Source organism: Leucoraja erinacea, chromosome 11 (genome assembly GCF_028641065.1).
Source record: "Leucoraja erinacea ecotype New England chromosome 11, Leri_hhj_1, whole genome shotgun sequence".
Classification (NCBI taxonomy): domain Eukaryota; kingdom Metazoa; phylum Chordata; class Chondrichthyes; order Rajiformes; family Rajidae; genus Leucoraja; species Leucoraja erinaceus.
The window spans coordinates 60,271,205-60,291,485 of NC_073387.1; the positions used below are offsets into that span (position 1 = coordinate 60,271,205).

The window sequence follows — 20,281 nt, forward strand, 5'->3', positions numbered from 1 at the left end:
AATCGACAGTTGTCCGAGTGGTTTACTCGGGACTCTAGCTGAAGGTTGCATATAGATTTATTCTATTTGTAATATATTCTTATTGCATCTGGATCGTTTGCCTTGATCTTTGCAGATTTGGACTTCACCTGGGAGAGGACTTCATCATTCATTCATAGGTTCCAGTTGGGGAGGATTTGTACTGTGTTGGCTTTAGGACAAATTTCTCTACATATTTACTGATGAAGCCTGTGACAGCAGTGTCATGTTAGCGAAAGAATATGAATCAATCCACAAACTCAAAGCAGTCTGGTCTACATTCCTTTTCCCCAATCAGCAATATACGACTTCTGCATCAGATCCTTCTGCTTCAATTTCTGCGTATAAGAGAGTAAAAGACAGCAGGCGGTCCCAATTTCCAAAGTGCAATCGGGATGAAGCGGTGGGTGTCTTTGGTTGCGTAGCAGTGGTCAAGAATGTTTAGAGGTCTGGTGGGACACGAGACATGCTGAAAGTATTTTAATAACTAACGCTTGTTGTTGGCCTGATTGAAGTCCTCTGCTATTATGAACAAGCTACTTTGTTGTAATGCTATTGGTAGCAGTATGTAGTTCATTGTGCAAACTTAGCATGAGCATGGAATAGAATGTAGACTGCTATCAGGATAAATGAATTCAGTTAGGTTACAGGTACAGGGAATAGGATCTTGCCAGGACTGCAAAGTTCGAACACCATAAGGAGTTGATCAGGATGCACAGCCATCTGCCCATAATCTTACCAGAGAATGCCATGCACTCTATCTTGTGAAATGAGAAGCGCTCAGATTATATCGCACAGAAGCAAGGAGTTTGATAACAACTGAACTAAAGAAGTGAATCTCCAATTTTGATTGATTTACAAGATTCTGAATCAGAAACATGGCATAAGGAACAACCACCCATGTAACATTCTCTCAGCTTCACAAAGCGGTAGTAATGAATTGGGAAGTTAGCTCTTATCCAAGGACGCAGAGGCTTAATAAACTGGAAAGAACAAATTAGTGAGCAGAAAGTTGTGGTGGGAAAGAAATAATGGGTCTGCTATGGTAATAGATATCAGAGGCCTAGGTTAAGACGGAAAAATGGCTACATGGTGACGTTTGGCCATCAAGGCCAAACTGAAAGTGAGGACATTGAACTGCCATGAGCAATAATTTCCATGCTTCTCTGTACCTGTTTAGCCCAGTAACAATAACTAGGATGCCACACAATTTGAACTGGTGGTATTGTGACATTCAATAGTCCAACTGCATCAGAATGAAGGCTGAAATATGTCTGATCTGGACTGGACTTTTGAGTGGTACTGTGTCTGGAGGGGAATTAATCTTAGAAACCGGATTTAACTCCTGACTGTATCCTGGAGGGGCAAGAAAACCTGGGATCATTGAGAGATTCTACAAACTGCAGTTGCAGGGAATGACCCCGACTTGAGATTCTGAGAACAAAGAGAAACCATTAATTTAACTGAGACTGAATGGATTCTCAATGTTTATTATTTCAATCAAATGCCATTTAAGGGTATAACATTTGAAATGCACTTTAGCTCTTAAATCTGCATGCTATGAATCATCATCAGCTAATTATACTCTTCAGTTTTTTTTTGTTATATATCCACTTTTTGAAACTGGGCACAATATCCACCATATTCAATCCCATGCTTGAAAACTATTCTTCCATTATTAATACAGGTTGCTGTAAAACTAGTAATCGTATCCCCATGATCCTGATACCAGGTAGACTTGCTGCCTCACAGCGGCAGAGTCTCTGGTTCAATCATGGTCTTGTATGCTGTGGAATTTGCACATTCTTCCTGTGACTGTGTGGGTTTCCTCTGGGTTCTCCAGTTTTCTCCCACGTTCCAAAGACGTGTGGATTTGTAGGTTAATTACCTCTACAAATTGCCCTTATATGCAGAGAATGGATGCGAAAATGGGATAACTTGGAAGTAGTGAAAATGGGTAATTGATGATCGGCATGTACTTTGTTGACCAAAGGGACAGGCAGCATCTCTGGACGGAAGGAATAGGTGACATTTCGGGCCGAGAGCCAGCACTGCCATTCAATGTGATCATGGCTGATCATCCCCAATCAGTACCCCCGTTCCTGCCTTCTCCCCATATCCCCTGACTCCGCTACCTTTAAGAGCCCTATCTAGCTCTCTTTTAAAAGCATCCAGAGAACCTGCCTCCACCGCCCTCTGAGGCAGAGAATTCCACAGATTCACAACTCTCTGTTGAAAAAGTGTTTCCTCGTCTCCGTTCTAAATGGCTTACTCCTTATTCTTAAACTGTGGCCCCTGGTTCTTAGAATAGATAGGTACTTGATGGTTAACATTTTAGAAGGTTTTATCATTGCTGTATTATTTGAAAAGTGGCAAGATTTTGTGCTTATAATCATGTCACTTCAATTTTGTTAAACTCTTTTACCTGTTAGGTCCATACAGTTTGCAGGGGCATAGGGTGAAGATCTACCAACCAGATTCCTCAGAAGAGTGGATTCTTGCTGTTGTTGCACATCATGACCCAAGTACGAGCATCATGGTGGTTACAACAGAGCAGGTATAATATAGTGCTGGCTTTAAACATATGTACTTGATTTATAATAGGCTTCTATGGAGACGCTACAAATTTGAATTTGCTTAAAGGCATTGTTAAAGACAAATTAATTTTCTTCGCTGGAGTTGAGTGTTGAGGACATTTGATTATTATGAGGGGTATGAGAAAGGGTTTATAAAGTCAATTATGTTGGCATTAAAGAAACCTTTGATCACATTAAGATTTAGTGGAAATTACATTTTTAAGGCAGCAAGATGATAAATTGAAATTATAAATATAATCGTTGTAAAACTACCTGTCATCATCTGGAGTTTTATTGAATGTTTTGTTCAATGTTTGCTTGATAAAACATCAAGTCATTGACAGTAGTCTAATGTGTTTGATGTAAAGGGGAAAGGATAAAGTACAATTTTTCAGTAAATTTGCTTGCATATTTCTACATGTCGTCCTTAATAGGAGCAGCAGAGAAAGACTATTGATCTGATGCGAATTTACATCACACTTGTGGATGAAACACTCCAATTAATGAAAGGGGAAACTGGGATACCATGTAAAAGCTCTGGGACAAATGAGAGCAATACATCAATGGTGAGTGTTATGCAGGTTGTTCTATTTTCTGTTATTAGGCCTGTAGCCTCACATAAAGTGAAGACCTGGTCCTATGCTTTTGCAAATTATTGAAGCATAGGGAAGTAATATTAAAACTTCTCCCTGTACATGATGTGTTTTGGTTTCCCTATCCATATCAGGTCATTCTTTCATACGAGACGCAGGATTTAAACTATTCCACCCATTGAAGAAGAGTCCCAATCTGAAACGTCACCTATCCATGATCTCCAGAGATGCTGCCTGCCCTGCTGAGTTATTCCAGTACTTTGTCCTCTTTTGTAAACCAGCATCTGCAGTTCCTTGTTCTGACATGCTAATAACAGCTGATATGTCATTTAATAAATTAAAAGGGAAGACCATTTTCATTTGGCCTAATTGGTCTTAAGAGAAGTTTATTTCTCAAAATAAAGGAAATCTTGTTTGAGGTTGATCATGAATGCTCCTTGCATTCTCTATTTTCTGGGTGGGTGATTTGATCTGTGTTGGGCTGCTGGCTATTATTTAGAGAAAGTGACAGAGAAAGGAAACATTTAAACCAGGTGCAGGTTTAGGCCGTTCGGCCCTTCGAGCCAGCACCGACATTCAATATGATCATGGCTGATCATCCAAAATCAGTACCCCTTTCCTGCCTTCTCACCATATCCCCTGACTCCACTATCTTTAAGAGCTCTATCTAACTCTTGAAAAAATCCAGTGAATTTGCCTCCATTGCTCCCTGTGGCAGAGAATTCCACAGATTCACAACTCTGGATGAAAAAGGTTTTTCCTCATCTCAGTCCTAAATGGCCTACGTCTTATTCTTAAACTGGTTCTGGACTCCCCCAACACCGGGAACTTTTTCCTGCATCTAGTCTGTCCAATCCCTTAAGAATTTTATATGTTTCTATAAGATCCTCTCTCATCCTTCTAAATTCCAGTGAATATAAGCCCAGTCGATCCATCATATGTCAGTCCCGCCATCCCGGAATTAACCTGGTGAACCTACGCTGCACTCCTTCAATATCAATGTCTTTCCTGAACCCTCAATAGCAAGAATGTCCTTTCTCGCATGTTTAATTTATTCAATAATTATTTTTGCTTCTGGTATCATTGACAGATTTTTGAGGAAAGTACTAGACATTGTGAATATTTTTAAATCAACAGGTTGCTCACAAGCAAGCTTCTCAAAACTCCCGGAATAGGCGGAAGAAAGCTGAGGGCAGTCCACCGTACAGTCCAACCAAGGAACCTGATGAGAAAGGTAGGCATGAACCTTCTGAAATAACTATTATGGCATCAGTATTCGTGTGTGTATATATTTATATTATGGTATATGGACACACTGATCTGTTTTGTAGTAAATGCCTACTATGTTCTGTGTGCTAAGCAAAGCAAGAATTTCATTGTCCTATCAGGGACACATGACAATACACTCACTTGAACTTGAATCAGTGAGCAAGTTGAGCATTTTTGTTACTGATATTGGTGGAGGGAACATGGGACATACTTTGTCAAAAGACGTTACACCATGATGATTGAACCATTTATGTTTGAATCTCCTGCAGCAATGACATGACCCAAAAGAGGGAATGCATTTTACAATTTGGAATTCATATTCATTGCAAAGTTGCCTACTCAAATGTGCCAGGTGCGCAAAGACGACAGAGAAATTTGATGGTCCTGTAGATCCTCTTCATTTTTTTTACATGTATGGTCTTGGAAATCGATGTTTATGAAAGTACAGCCCATTGTTTTAATTAGTATTTAAAAATCCTCCTTTAAATGACATTCATTTTATATCTTGCACTTATCAAAAACACTGGGACTTTAAAGATTTTGGCGTAAGCATTTTGCTCAAACATTTTAAATATCCCCTTTTATCTAATTTTATGTACATTTTAGTGCATACATAAAAAATGCTGGAGTTGGAGGAGCAGAGAGCTTTATTGTTTAGAAACTGTGATAAGAGAACTTGATAAATCTATTGAAATGTTGCTATCAAATTTGAGTGCTGAAATAAATATAATCACATTTTTCATAAAGTGATTGTCATATAAAACTTCAGTTACAGGATCTAATCATTGAAGAAGTCTATTTTTAGGTTACTTTATAGCAGAGGTATATGTTGTAGGTGTATAATGACAAAGTTTGTGCTCTCTCCTTAGATAAAAATAAAGATAGTCGTAGAAGAAAAAATGCAGCTGATGGAGAGAATGAACCTGTACAAAAAAAAGTGAAAGACAAAGAAGAAATCGAGTCTGACAGCGGTAGTGTATGCTCATTAGGGGCTGGAGGCAATGGTCACAATCAGCTAAAGAATGACAACCCTGATGTGGAGCAAGGGAACTTTGACTCCAAGAGAGGTGATGATTTGTCCTGGGGAGTTGCTGACAGTGCTTCAGATCGATCTCGCTTTGTACCTCAGCCACAAGCAGGTTTGCGTTATGCCACCTATACCAAAGAGAATGGCAGGACCTTGGTTGTTCAGGATGAGCCAATTCATGGGAAACCGTTTCTGCCAACTGCTGCTGCTGCTGCTGCTGCTGCTGGTAGTGCCGTGCCCAGGATAAGTGGAGTGCCATTTGCAAATGCAGAGTCTCTGAATCCTCAGAGCAAGAAGGGTTTACCAATTTCTGATTCAGGCAGAGCCTCCGAAGTTCCGACTGTAGAACCTTCAAATTTTGTTCAAGATTCAACAGGTGCAGATACGGAAGCTTTTGTGGGAGCTGGAATGTCTGAACATGGGATAAAGGAAAACCTTGATGTAAATTCAGAAACCCAACAAAAGTCACAAAATATAATGTCCGAGTCCACAAATGAAAGTCCCACGTGTGCTTCGGTGAATCCAGGCAACTTCCCCAGCACCACAGGATCGGTTGCAGTCCACTTTCCAGGTATTCGACTCGCATCAGTCTTTCACAAACCTCAACGAGACTCACAATCTTGATGTAAGAAATGGTTTATGGTTGGAGTTTGGCAGTATCTTTTATTGGTAGTGGTTTGGAATTAATACTTGATTAAGAGAATATTTTCTAAATTTCCACCTGGAATCATAGTGATATTGCTGGTAAATTGGTCCTTTGGCCACACTGTCCTGTCCAACATGTCCTGGCTACACCAGTCCCACCAGCCTGCGTTTGGTCCATATCCCTCCAAACCAGTCATACCCATGTACCTGTCAATAACTGTTTCTTAAATGTTGGGATAGTCCCAGCCCCAATTACCTCATCTGACAGCTTGTTCCATTCACCCACCACCCTTTGTGTGGAAAAGTCACCTCTCATATTCATGTTAAATCTTTTCACCTTAAACCTGCCCTCTGGTCCTTAATTTACCTACTCTTGGCAAGAGAATCTGTGCATCTACCCGATCTATTCCTCTCATACATACATCGGTTCCTCGATAGGATCACCACTCATCCTGTCATACCCGACCTATTCCTCCATAAGATCACCCCTCATCCTCCTGTGCTCCAAGGTATAGAGTCCCAGCCTATAACTCAGACCTTCTAGTCCTGGCAACATCATCGTAACTCTTCACTGTGCTCTTTATAATATGGTGCCCACAACTGAACACAATATTCTAAATGTCGCCTCACTAACGTCTTTAGTCTGACTGATGAAGGCCAATTTTTGACCACCCTAGCTACCTGCGACTCAACCTTCAAGGAACTATGCACCTGCACTCCTAGTTCCCTCTGCTCTACAACACTTTCCAGAGCCTAACATTCACTGTGTTGGTCCTGCCCATGTTCGATTTCCCAAAATGCAGCACCTCACAATTTTCTATACTAAATTCGATCAACTATTCCTCAACCCACTTGGTCAATCGATCAAGAACCTGCTGCAATTTTTCACAACCATCTTCACTGTCTACAAAACCACCCACTTTTGTATCATCAGCAATTTGCTAATCTTGCCTTTGTTCTCATCCAAATCATTGATATGGATGACAAATGGCAACAGGCCCAGCACCGAACCCTGTGGCACACCACTTGTCACAGGCCTCCAGTTCGAGAAGCAACCTTCCACCAACACCCTCTGCTTCCTTCCATTAAGTAATTTTTTTAACCATTCAGTTATCTCTCCTTGGATCCCATGCAATCTAACCTTCCAGAGCCTACCAAACGGAAACTTGTGGAATGCTTTGCTGGTCCATAAATACAACATCTCCAACTCTGCCTTCATCGACCTTTTTGGTTGCATCTTCAAAAAACTAAAACTAAACCCACATGAAGTTCTAGGTTTTCACAATTACATTCCTGTTTTGACTGCTTTGGTACGAATGTTTATGATGATTCTTTGGATTCTTAATAAGACACATTAAAGACACACACAGGGGAAGATGCACCAGCACCAGCTTTGGTTGCATCATAATTCTAAGGATGACATAGGACATGATGTAAAAGTTACATTTATGTACTTGTGTAAATTTCGGAAAAGGTTATTAAAGGGATAATGGTAAGATTAAGGTGAGTTTATCCCACTGTGTTCACAAGTAAATACATATCTGAAGAAAAGTCTCGACCCGAAACATACAAGAACATCGAGTTCCTTTGCATGTTACCTCTGCCTTTGTTTTTCTTACCAAAGTAGATTCACAATTCACTTAAAACTGCCTTGTATTTGTTCATTCCATCAACCTGTCTAAATCACATTGGTACCACTTTGAATCCTCACAAATCACCAGCTTGTCCAGTTTTGTGTTGTTGGCAAACTACATTTATTGCCATTTACATTGGCATATTACACGTCTTTCCTTCACCTTAATCACTAATAGTTCTGATTAACTGGGACTCAAACTATGATGCCTCCAGCCGCCCTGTAAAAGTCCTATATATTTCTCCAGTTTCTTATCCTTAGACCAATTTTCCATTTATTACCACTTTGTTTTGTTCTGGTAAACCTCCTCTACACCCTTCCCAAAGCCTCCACATCCTTCTTATAATGGGGTGAGCAGAACTTCACGCAATACCTCAAATGGGACCTAACCAAAGTCTTATAAAGCAGCTTCATGACTTCCTGACTCTTCCACTAAGTGCACCGACGAATGAAGACTGGCATAACATATGAATTATTTTCCACTCTATCTTCTTGTCACTTTCAGGGACTCGTGGACTTGGACCCCAACATCCCTCTGTACATCAATGCTATTAGAGGTCTTGCATTAATTGAATATTTAACTAATTTGAAAATGCTGAGATAATTTTACTCTCAAACGGTTTGGTTAGATTGAAAGTTATAAATATTTCTCTTTGTTAGCGCACCTGCTTAATTTGCAAACACTTTTGTTTCAGGGAGTTAAAAGTCTACAGACATCCAGTTTAGCTCCTGTATCAGAAAATTCTTTGGGAAATTCTTCACCATTGGAGTCTTCAATAGGGCAACAGGCAGAGGTGTGCAGCACTGCTAAAGGGTAAGGCAAACCTGCTCTCATGCCCAGTTTTGTATTTAGCTTGTTGATATTCATTCATTTCCTCTGGTTGAGGTTATTTTGGAATTCTACTATCTATTAACAACATTGTGTTATGATTCATATTTCCTTTCAATACAGAACAAGGTATTTGAGTCCATCAAATCTGCCAATCCTGGCTTAGTCACATTTCCTTATTTATTTCCCTGTAACTCGATCTCTACAGATGCACATTAACAACTCCTGATTCTCCCACCAGACTTGCATACCATGGGTAATTTACAAAGGCCAGTTAAGAGAAGAACTAGCAATTCTGTCTTGAGACAAGCAGAACACCCGTGGGGTAACCCATAAGAGACAAAGGTTGCAAACCTACATGCGTATCACTAAAGGTTAGAATTGAACCTTGGTCAAGAGGGCAAAGTTTAAAAGAGATGTGCAGGACAAATATTTTTTTACATGGAGGATGGCGAGTGCATGGAAAGCGCTGCTGGGGATAGTGGTAGTGGAGGCAGACACAATTGTGATATTTAAGAGTTTTGAATGAGTACATGGACATGTAGGAATTGGAGGGATATGGATTATTTGCAGCAGAATTGGGGTTGGTTTGGGCATCATGTCTAATGTGGGCATTATGCACCGAGGGGCCTGTCCTGGTGTTGGACTGTTGCATGTTGTATGTCACTAAAGATGTAGAGCACCACCAGTGTTCCAACAATGGTGCTCATTGGTATTCGTTTATTATTGTCACGCGTACTAAAAGACTATAAACAGAATTTGTCTGTGTGCTATCAATTAAATCAGATAGTACTAAACATAAATACAATCACACCATACACCAAGCAACAGTTGAGCAAAGGAAAAAATATCATTGTGCAGAATATAGTTTTGTAGCATTACAGTTGCAGAGCAAGTCCAATGTCCACAATAACATGTTGGAATTATAGAAAAATACAGTACCTAAAAGCTGAGTGTTAGACAATAGACAATATGTGCAGGAGTAGGCCATTCGGCCCCTCGAGCCAGCACCGCCATTCTGTACAACAGCAGAAGGACCTCAGGATTCAAGAGAGTTTATTGCCCAGATAGGACAATGAAATTCTTGCTTTGCTTCAGCACAACAGAATATAGAAGGCATGAATACAGAACAGATCAGTGTGTCCATATACCATTATATAAATATATACACACATTAATAAATAAACCAGATAAAGTGCAAATAAACAGATAATGTACTATTAATGTTCAAAGTTTTGTTTGAGTTGAGTTCAATAGCCTGATGGCTGTGGGGAAGAAACTGTTTCTGAACCTGGACGTTGCAGTGTTCTGGCTCCTGTACCTTCTACCTGAAGGTAGCAGGGAGATGAGTGTGTGGCCAGGATGGTGTGGGTCCTTGATGATGCTGCCAGCCTTTTTGAGGCAGCGACTGCGATAAATCCCCTCGATGGTAGGGAGGTCAGAGCAGATGATGGACTGGGCAGTGTTTACTATTTGTAGTCTTTTCCGCTCCTTGGTGCTCAAGTTGCCGAACCAAGCCACGATACAACCGGTCAGCATGCTCTCTACTGTGCACCTGTAGAAGTTAGAGAGAGTCCTTCTTGTCATACCAACTCTCCGTAATCTTCTCAGGAAGTAGAGGTGCTGATGAGCTTTCTTTATGATTACATCAGTGTTCTTGGACCAGGAGAGATCTTCAGAGATGTGCACGCCCAGGAATTTGAAGCTCTTGACCATTTCCACCATCGACCCATTGATATAAACGGGACTGTGGGTCCCCATCCTACCTCTTCCAAAGTCCACAATCAGTTCCTTGGTTTTGCTGGTGTTGAGGGCCAGGTTATTGTGCTGGCACCATTTGGTCAATCGGTCGATCTCACTTCTGTACTCTGACTTGTCCCCATCAGTGATACGTCCCACAACGGTGGTGTCGTCAGCGAACTTGATGGTGGAGTTCGCACTATGACCAGCTACGCAATCATAAGTATTGAGTGAGTACAGCGGGGGGCTGAGCATGCAGCCTTGAGGTGCTCCCGTGCTCATTGTTATCGAGGCTGACACCTTTCTACCATTTCGAACCGTCTGTGAATGAGGAAGTCGAGGATCCAATTGCAGAGAGATGCGCAGAGACCCAGTTCTGCGAGTTTGGTAACTAGCTTGGAGTGGATGATTGTATTAAATGCCGAGCTGTAATCAATGAATAACAGCCTGACATATGAGTTTTTGTTGTCCAAGTGGTCCAGAGCGGAGTGGAGAGCCAGCGAGATCGCATCTACCATTGAGCTGTTGTGGCGGTAAGCGAACTGGAGTGGTTTTTATCGAGATAGGAGTTGATTTGTGCCATGATCAACCTCTCAAAGCACTTCATCACCACCGACGTTAGTGCCACTGGTCAATAGTCGTTGAGGTACGTCACCTTGCTCTTCTTGGGCACCGGTATAATTGATGCCCTTTTAAAGCAGGTGGGAACCTCAGACCTCAGAAGTGAGAGGTTGAAAATGTCCTATACTCAATACCTCTTGTTATGAAGGCTAACATGCCATTAGCTTTCTTCACTGCCTGCTGTACCTGCACGATTACTTTCAGTGACTGATGAACAAGGACCCCCTAGATATCGTTGTACTTCCTTTTTCACAACTTGACACCATTCAGATAATAATCTGCCTTTCTGTTTTTGCCACCAAAGTGGATAACCTCACATTTATCCACATGAAACTGCATTTGCCATGCATCTGCCCACTCACCCTACCTGTCCAAGTCACCCTGCATCCTCATTGCATCCTCTTCACAGTTCACCCTGCCACCTAGCTTTGTGTCATCTGAAAATTTGCAAATGTTACTTTTGATCCCTTCATCTAAATTATTAAATTAAGGGATTAAAAGTAACATTAGCAAATTTGTTGTAGTTTTGATTATCATGTATAAATACAGCCATCTAAAAAAGGATGTGCTTTATTGCACTTTAATGAAGAGTTTGAAAGTAACCTACAAGTGTGAATGAACCAGATTTGTTTGAATTGGCGTTGCCTGCTGTCGATCTCTGAAATGTTTCTAATTTATTCTTTCCTTGCTATCAAAGTGATCAGGTACTAATCGTTTAGTTTAGAGATACAGCGCGGAAACAGGTCATCGGCTCACCGAGTCCGCACCGATCACAATCACCCGTACACTAGCGCTATCCTGCACATAAACACTATGCTGCACATAAACTCTATGCTGTACACTAGCACTATGCTGTACACTAGCACTATGCTGTACACTAGCACTATGCTGTACACTAGCAGTATCCTGCACACTAACACTATGCTGTACTAACGCTATGCTGTACACTAGCACTATCCTGCACACTAACGCTATGCTGTACACTCGCAGTATCCTGCACACTAACGCTATGCTGTACACTAGCAGTATCCTGCACACTAACGCTATGCTGTACACTCGCAGTATCCTGCACACTAGCACTATGCTGTACACTAGCAGTATCCTGCACACTAACGCTATGCTGTACACTAGCAGTATCCTGCACACTAGCACTATGCTGTACACTAGCAGTATCCTGCACACTAGCAGTATCCTGCACACTAGCACTATGCTGTACACTAGCACTATGCTGTACACTAGCACTATGCTGTACACTAGCACTATGCTGTACACTAGTATCCTGCACACTAGCACTATCCTGTACACTAGCAGTATCCTGCACACTAGCACTATGCTGTACACTAGCAGTATCCTGCACACTAGTATCCTGCACACTAGCACTATGCTGTACACTAGCAGTATCCTGCACACTAGCACTATGCTGTACACTAGCAGTATCCTGCACACTAGCACTATGCTGTACACTAGCAGTATCCTGCACACTAACGCTATGCTGTACACTAGCAGTATCCTGCACACTAGCACTATGCTGTACACTAGCAGTATCCTGCACACTAGCACTATGCTGTACACTAGCAGTATCCTGCACACTAGCACTATGCTGTACACTAGCAGTATCCTGCACACTAGCACTATGCTGTACACTAGCAGTATCCTGCACACTAGCACTATGCTGTACACTAGCAGTATCCTGCACACTAGCACTATGCTGTACACTAGCAGTATCCTGCACACTAACGCTATGCTGTACACTCGCAGTATCCTGCACACTAGCACTAAGCTGTACACTAACACTATGCTGTACACTAGCACTATGCTGTACACTAACACTATGCTGTACACTAACACTATGCTGTACACTAACACTATCCTGTACACTAGCGCTATGCTGTACACTAGCACTATGCTGCACACTAGCACTATGCTGCACACTAGCACTATGCTGCACACTAGCACTATGCTGCACACTATGCTGCACTATGCTGCACACTAGCACTATGCTGCACACTAGCAGTATCCTGTACACTAACGCTATGCTGTACACTAACGCTATGCTGTACACTAGCACTATGCTGTACACTAGCACTATGCTGTACACTAACACTATGCTGTACACTAGCAGTATCCTGCACACTAACGCTACGCTATCCCGCACACTAGGGACAATGTTTACCCAAGCCAAGTAACCTACAAACCCGTATGTCTTTGGAATGTGTGAAACCCACGGAGTCACAGGGAAAATGTACAAGCTCCGTACAAACAGCACCCGTAGTCAGGATTGAACCCAGGTCTCTGGTGCTGTAAACCAGCAACTCTACCGCTGTGCCGCTATGCTGCCCTAATTTGTGAGATGTTAGTAAATCAAACTGTTGTTTTTGATACAAGCCAAATATTACAGCTTTTGGTAAACATCCTCAATATTTTAGCCTAAAGGGACAAACATATGATGTTGTCAAGAAAAACTAATTTTGTTGCAATGGATACAGCTTCATTTTGGATTTTTACCTTGTTTCCTGGGATACATTGTCTTGGGTTTAGTTTAGAGATACAGTGCTTTGAGTTTGTGCCGACTTGCAGTCTCAATACATTAGCACTACCCTACATACTCTAGGAACAATTTACAATTTTTACCAAAGCAAATTAACCTACAAACCTGTATGTCTTTGGAGTGGTGGGAGGAAACTGGAGCAGCCTGAGAAAACCCAACATACAAACTCCATACTGACAACACCAGTAGTCAGTTAGAACCCGGGTGTCTGGAGCTGTAAACCAGCAGCTCAACCACTGCACCATCGTCTCATGTGTGTTGACTGTTTACTACTTAATCTGAAAACTTAGTACTCAAGTTTATGTCAGGAAAATACGCCACAGCAATTATCCATTTTAAAGTAGGATAATGTGATTTTTTTTTAATATTGTGCCACTACATAATTTTGTGAGTTAAAACTTTTGATTTAATGAGTTTTGAAAATGAAAACCCTTGCTCCGTGCATCCTTTTGAATAGATTTGGGACATACCTGTATTCTGTTAATTCAGTTTCAAACTTATCTGATTAATTCACTGATTTTATTACAATTTTAGAGGACCATCGAAGAAATGGCTTGAAGATCCTAGCCAAACTCGAAAAGAAGGGGTTTCAACTGAAGATGGTGCTGTTCAAATATCAGATAAGAATGAAATGCTTATGGAAGAATCAAAAAGAAATGGTAATGAGGGAACAAATGGAGCATTTGTCCAAGAAAGCAAGGCCTTTGGATTTGGGTTTGGAAGGAATGCAGCAGATTTACCTGGCAGTAAAGCTGGCAACAAAATGGATTTGGGCAGTTTATCAAATAATTTGTTTTTCCAGTGCATGCCTCAGAATGTTCCACAGAGCAACTACTTCACTGCAATTTCAGAAAGCTTATCAAATCACCCTCTCAGCTTCAATTCCTTCAAAGTGGCTTCCAATGCCACTGGTCAGAAACATGTTACAACACAGGCAATTGGAACTCCTGCTGTTGGGTTAAACCCTGGAGGTAAACCTGGACAAGATTCTGAGAAAAAAAAACCACTTGGCACTTCTGAAGTCATGCCAACTCTAACTCCAGCTTTTCCAAGGAGCTCTTCAAGCCTACAGTTTCTTCAGTCAGTCCAACCACCAGATCTACTGAAGGAAGAAATGCCTACCATTCCATCAGCTAATTCATTTCTTAGGTTTGCAGATCTAAAGGGAAACGGGAATGTTTTGCCAACTAACAGGTCACATTCAAGTCTGTTCAGAAGTGATGTAACACGGTCTATGGCTTGCAATCCAGCATCAGTTATTGTAAAGCCTCCATTATTAACTAACTGGAAGAAAACTGATAAGATTACATCAGATGTAGGTGGCAACAAAACTGATCTCCCAAAGATTTTTTCATCTCCATTTTCATCTCCTTCTCAAAAGACGACTAGTTTAAATACAGCGAGACCTGATTCACCAGAAACCCAATTTGGTGCGACCAATATTGAGATGCCAACCTTATCTACCAGTCCGACTGGGGATCGGGTTTCAGGCTTTCCAATCCCTATTTCTGGTGTGGCCACTCAGGACAATCCACAGCTGCGAGTTTTCTCAGACACAACCCATTCTGGAAAGCCCCAGCAGGCTGCGTTTACCTTTAGTTCATCTGATAATGGTATTGATGGCCCATCCTGTCAGCAATCTCAGTTTGATCAGAGGAGATTTTCTTTGGATGAACGGAGCTTGGGTATCAAGCAGGAGTCAGACTCTGCTTCTGACAGCGACTTATCAGACCTCAGTGATTCAGAGGTGCACATGCGATTGCAGTCAAAGACTGGTTTAAAAGGATATTTATCTTATGTGCATGAAAGGAGGGAGCCAAATGGTGAAGGGAATAAAGAACAGATAGGGAAGGGACGGGGCCGTGGGAGAGGGAGACCGCGAGGAAGACCTCCAAAAAGTGAGTTTGTGCAAAATGTAAAACCTTGAAATAATACTAAATGACAAGGGATCATTTGCAGTAATATATCTAGATAGATGGTTAGAGAGGGTGGTTTAAAGTTTGCCTTTTTGATACTTTCTAGGTATAAAGCCTCTGTACTGGAGGTCATGCTCACACAATTCTAAGACCAACATCTGCACAATAGTCAATAGGTGCAGGAGTAGGTCATTTGGCCCTTCGAGCGAGCACCGCCATTCACTGTAATCATAGACAATAGGTGCAGGAGTAGGCCCTTCGAGCCATTCAATATGATCATGTCTGATCATCCACAATCAGTACCCCATTCCTGCCTTCTCTCCATATCCCCTGACTCCGCTATCATTAAGAGCTCTATCAAACTCTCTTGAAAGCATCCAGAGAATTGGCCTCCACTGCCTTCTGAGGCAGAGAATTCCACAGATTCACAACTCTGGGTAAAAAACGTTTTTCCTCATCTCCGTTCTAAATGGCCTACCCCTCATTCTTAAACTGTGGCCCCTGGTTCTGGACTCTCCCAACATCGGAACATGTTTCCTGCCTCTAGCATGTCCAGTCGCTTAATAATCATATGTTTCAATAAGATCCACTCTCATCCTTCTAAATTCCAGAGTATGCAAGCCGAGCCGCTCCATTCTATCAACATATGACAGTCCCGCCATCCCGGGAATTAACCTAGTGAACCTACGCTGCACTCCCTCAATAGCAAGAATGTCCTTCCTCAAATTGGGAGACCAAAACTGCACACTGTACCTGCATGCTTACTTTCAGTAACTGGTGTACAAGGACCCCTAGATCTCATTGTACTTCCCCTTTTCCCAACTTGACACCCTTCAGATAATAATCTGCCTTCCTGTTTTCATACGGTTCATTTATTGTCACATTGTTACTTTTAATCCCTTCATCTAAATGATTGAATTAAGGGATTGAAAGTAATATTAACAAATTTGTTGTTGTAGTTTTGATTTATCATTTATAAATACAACCACCTTAAAAGGGTGTGCTTTTTTTGTACTTTAATGAAGAGTTTTAAAGTTACCTACAAGTGTGAATGAATCAGATTAGTTTGAATTGGTGTTGCTTGCTGTCGATCTCTGAAATAAACAAGGACACCCAGATCTCTTGTTAAAGAAAGAACTGCAGATGGTGGTAAAATCGAAGGTAGACACAAAATGCTAGAGTAACTCAGCGGGTGAGGCAGCATCTATGGAGAGAAGGAATTGTCGACGTTTCGAGACATCATCAACGGGCATAGTGCCTTACAATGCTATGTACGATAGTGATCGCAACTTCTACTGAAGTGTGGATGGAGCTCATCCGCATTTGACAGGTCTTGTTTTTGGTCTGTCTGGGGTCCGCAGCCCCCTCCTTGCATGGTACCCGTGGCAGTGGGAACTCCCCCCCCCCCCCCCCCCCCCCCCCCCCCCCCCACCCGACCTGACCAACGAGACCCTTCTTCACCTTCTGAATGGTGGCCGATTAGGAAAAGGGGGAGATGTAACGAGACCTGGGTGTCATGGTACACCAGTCATTGAAAGTAAGCATGCAGGTGCAGCAGGCAGTGAAGAAAGCAAATGGTATGTTAGCATTCAAAGCAAAAGGATTTGAGTATAGGAGCAGGGAGGTTCTACTGCAGTTGTACAGGGTCTTGGTGAGACCACACCTGGAGTATTGTGTACAGTTTTGGTCTCCTAATCTGAGGAAAGACATCCTTGCCATAGAGGGAGTACAGAGAAGGTTCACCAGACTAACTTCTGGGATGTCAGGACTTTCATATGAAGAAAGACTGGATAGACTCGGCTTGTACTCGCTAGAATTTAGAAGATTGAGGGGGGATCTTAGAGAAACTTACAAAATTCTTAAGGGGTTGGACAGGCTAGATGCAGGAAGATTGTTCCCGATGTTGGGGAAGTCCAGAACAAGGTCACAGTTTAAGGATAAGGGGGAAATCTTTTAGGACCGAGATGAGGAAAACATTTTTCACACAGAGAGTGATGAATCTCTGGAATTCTCTGCCACAGAAGGTAGTTGAGGCCAGTTCATTGGCTATATTTAAGAGGGAGTTAGATGTGGCCCTTGTGGCTAAAGGGATCAGGGGGTATGGAGAGAAGGCAGGTACAGGATACTGTACTATTTTCTATGTTTCTATGTTCAGATCTCACCCAGATCATGTTGTACTTAACACCATTCAGATAATAATCTGCCTTTCCGTTCTGTGGATAACCTCACATTTATCCACATTAAACTACATCTGCCATGCATCTGCCCACTCGCCCAACCTGTCCAAGTAACCCTGCATCCTCATACCATCCTCCTCACAGTTCACACTGCCACCCAACTTTGTCATCTGCAAATTTGTTAATGTTACTTTTAATCCCTTCATCTAAATCATTAATGTATATTGTAAATTGCTGCGGTCCCAGCACCGAGGCTTGCGGTACCTCACTAGTCACTGCCTGCCATTCTGAAAGGGACCTGTTCATCCCTACTCTTTGTTTCTTGTCTGCCAACCAATTTTCTATCCATGTCAGTACCCTACCCCCAATACTATGTGCTCTAATTTTGCCCACTAATCTCCTATGTGGGGAAAGTCCATGTACACTACATCCACTGGCTCTCTCTTGCCCATTTTCTCAGTTACATCCTCAAAAATCTCCAAAAGATTAGTCAAGCTTGATTTCCCCCTTCATAAATCCATGCTGACTCGGACCGATCCTGTTACTGCTATCTAGGTTTTAGAAGTATTTGTAATGACTTTGTAATTGTTTATCAATTTGCTTGTGACTTTGGAAAAGGATATGGGGAGAAAGGAGGAACGTGGTACTGATCCTGGATGATCAGCCATGATTATATTGAATGGCAGTGCTGGCTCGAAGGTCCGAATGGCCTACTCCTACACCTATTTTATATGTTTCTACACCTCAGAATTTGTGTGGCAGATGTTGGTGGATTCTGTGGTATGTCTGTCTGTTTTTGTGGTTTGTTGAAAATGCTAATTCAAAGGGGATTAATGCTTTTGACTTTCTGGGATAAGTATGTAAACAGTATTTTCTTATTACCAACACCTTTCAGGTTCTATTTAATCAAATAATTGACCACATTAGCTGTGCTGATTGGAAGTAAATTATGTGTTTGTTTGTGTAATTGTATGTATTTCCCCAACACTAGGATTTGATTATATTTGAATAGAGAGGATAATAATAGGTGTATGATTATTTATGGTCAGTTAGGTATTTAAAAACCACAACATTACAAAGGCACAATTGGATAGAAATAAACAAATATAGAAAATTCAATCACTTGACTCTATTGCACCCATGAGCTCAGATAATGCACTAGTCCCATTTCATTGATGATATAGATGTGGTATTAAGGATTAGGTTTTATTGATGTTATCTGAATTGATTTGTTCAGCTGTCCTGCACTTGGAAGATTTATTTAATGAAAAAGTTTGTGTCTCAAAGGGGAGATTGTTGGTGATTTATATGTAAAGGTCTATAGAGGAATGTGTGGGATGAATGAAAAAGTGAGTTTTTAACATACACTTCCTCCTTTAAAATAGTTTCTCCAAACATCAGAAGGGTAAGCATTTGTATTGGGATTTGCTGACTGTTAAAAGCCAGTTAACTTTCACAAAGCCATTTTTATGCCTAGTGTTTTAGCCAATTAGAGGTGCACAAATCTTCCATGACCAGACACAGAAAATGACTCAGAATCAATAATCAAGAGACTGATGATTAATCACTATGGAAAATGTTGTCGTCTTTGGAAATGTTGACATGAATGTCTTGTAATAGCAGTATCAGTGTTTTAAGACATGTCATATCGTATGTGTCTTATGCTTAAGGAACAGGTCACTTTGGATTATAAAGGTTTCAATTATAAATTCCTCATTAAAGCATTTTTCCTTGCCTCATGCTGGGTCTGTCGTAGACTGTATTGTTGATTACCACAACAAATGATTAAATTCCTGTATCAACTGCCCACCACCATGCAAGGCTGTAGGAGGTCTTCCATATAGTTGTGAATTCTAATTCAATTTTTATCTTTCCCTCCCCATCAGTTTCTGTGGATCAGTCTGTTTTAAAGGATCTATGCAAGGTGAGAAAGCTGAAGCAGTCTGGAGAATCTTTCCTGCAAGATGGTTCCTGTATCAATGTTGCTCCACACCTTCACAAGTGCAGAGAATGTCGATTGGTGCGTTACCGAAAGTTTAAAGATCACGATGAATCAACGGTGTCCTGTCGTTTCTTCCACTTTAGAAAGTAAGTGCACTGGGGAATTGGAAGGTACTAGTCCTTGGTGCATTCTGTTTTGAAATTATTTTTGCTGTTTTAAAATGTTCGCTTTTAGATTAATTTTGTTAATCGGTCTATGTATTATTTTTCCATCCCTTATACGTCTTTTTTTAATATTTATCTGTTTAAGTTAACATGAGCCTTGGCCAATATAATAAACAGCATTTTGATTATTACAAAAGTTCTATTTACGAAGTGATCACAACTCCCTACATTAGGAGCTCGTGGTACACTGGGAACAATTGTCCATATCTGACCAGTTGATCGAAGATCAGAACCAACATATTGTAGTGAGGAGGAGGGATAAGAATGACAAAGTAAGAGAACCTTGCATCTCTCTTTGTCAAAGAGAAAAAGGAAGCACGTGCAAGGTTTAATAGGAAGGAATCGGACAGAACCTTTGAGGAGTATAAAGGAGGAAAGAACTCAAGCAGCTGATTAGAGGGGCTAAAGGGGCAACTAAATGGCAAGTTTGATTAAAGCAAATTTGTAATTGTTTTATACCTATATTAAGATCAAGAGGATAACCAGGGAGAAGGTAGGACCACTCAAGGATAAAGAAGGGAAT

The 20,281-nt window shown here is 41.3% G+C and overlaps 1 protein-coding gene across 1 annotated transcript in view; it reads left to right on the top strand.

The window, feature by feature from the left end:
- The window catches only part of LOC129701877 (lysine-specific demethylase 3B-like), an 86,976-nt gene that overhangs the window by 23,053 nt on the left and 43,642 nt on the right, over positions 1 to 20,281 (top strand). Inside the window, 8 exon segments of the mRNA XM_055643367.1 lie at positions 2,451 to 2,575; positions 3,029 to 3,160; positions 4,325 to 4,421; positions 5,326 to 6,017; positions 6,019 to 6,054; positions 8,457 to 8,575; positions 14,034 to 15,397; positions 19,479 to 19,680. Coding sequence (XP_055499342.1) covers positions 2,451 to 2,575; positions 3,029 to 3,160; positions 4,325 to 4,421; positions 5,326 to 6,017; positions 6,019 to 6,054; positions 8,457 to 8,575; positions 14,034 to 15,397; positions 19,479 to 19,680 — 2,767 coding nt within the window.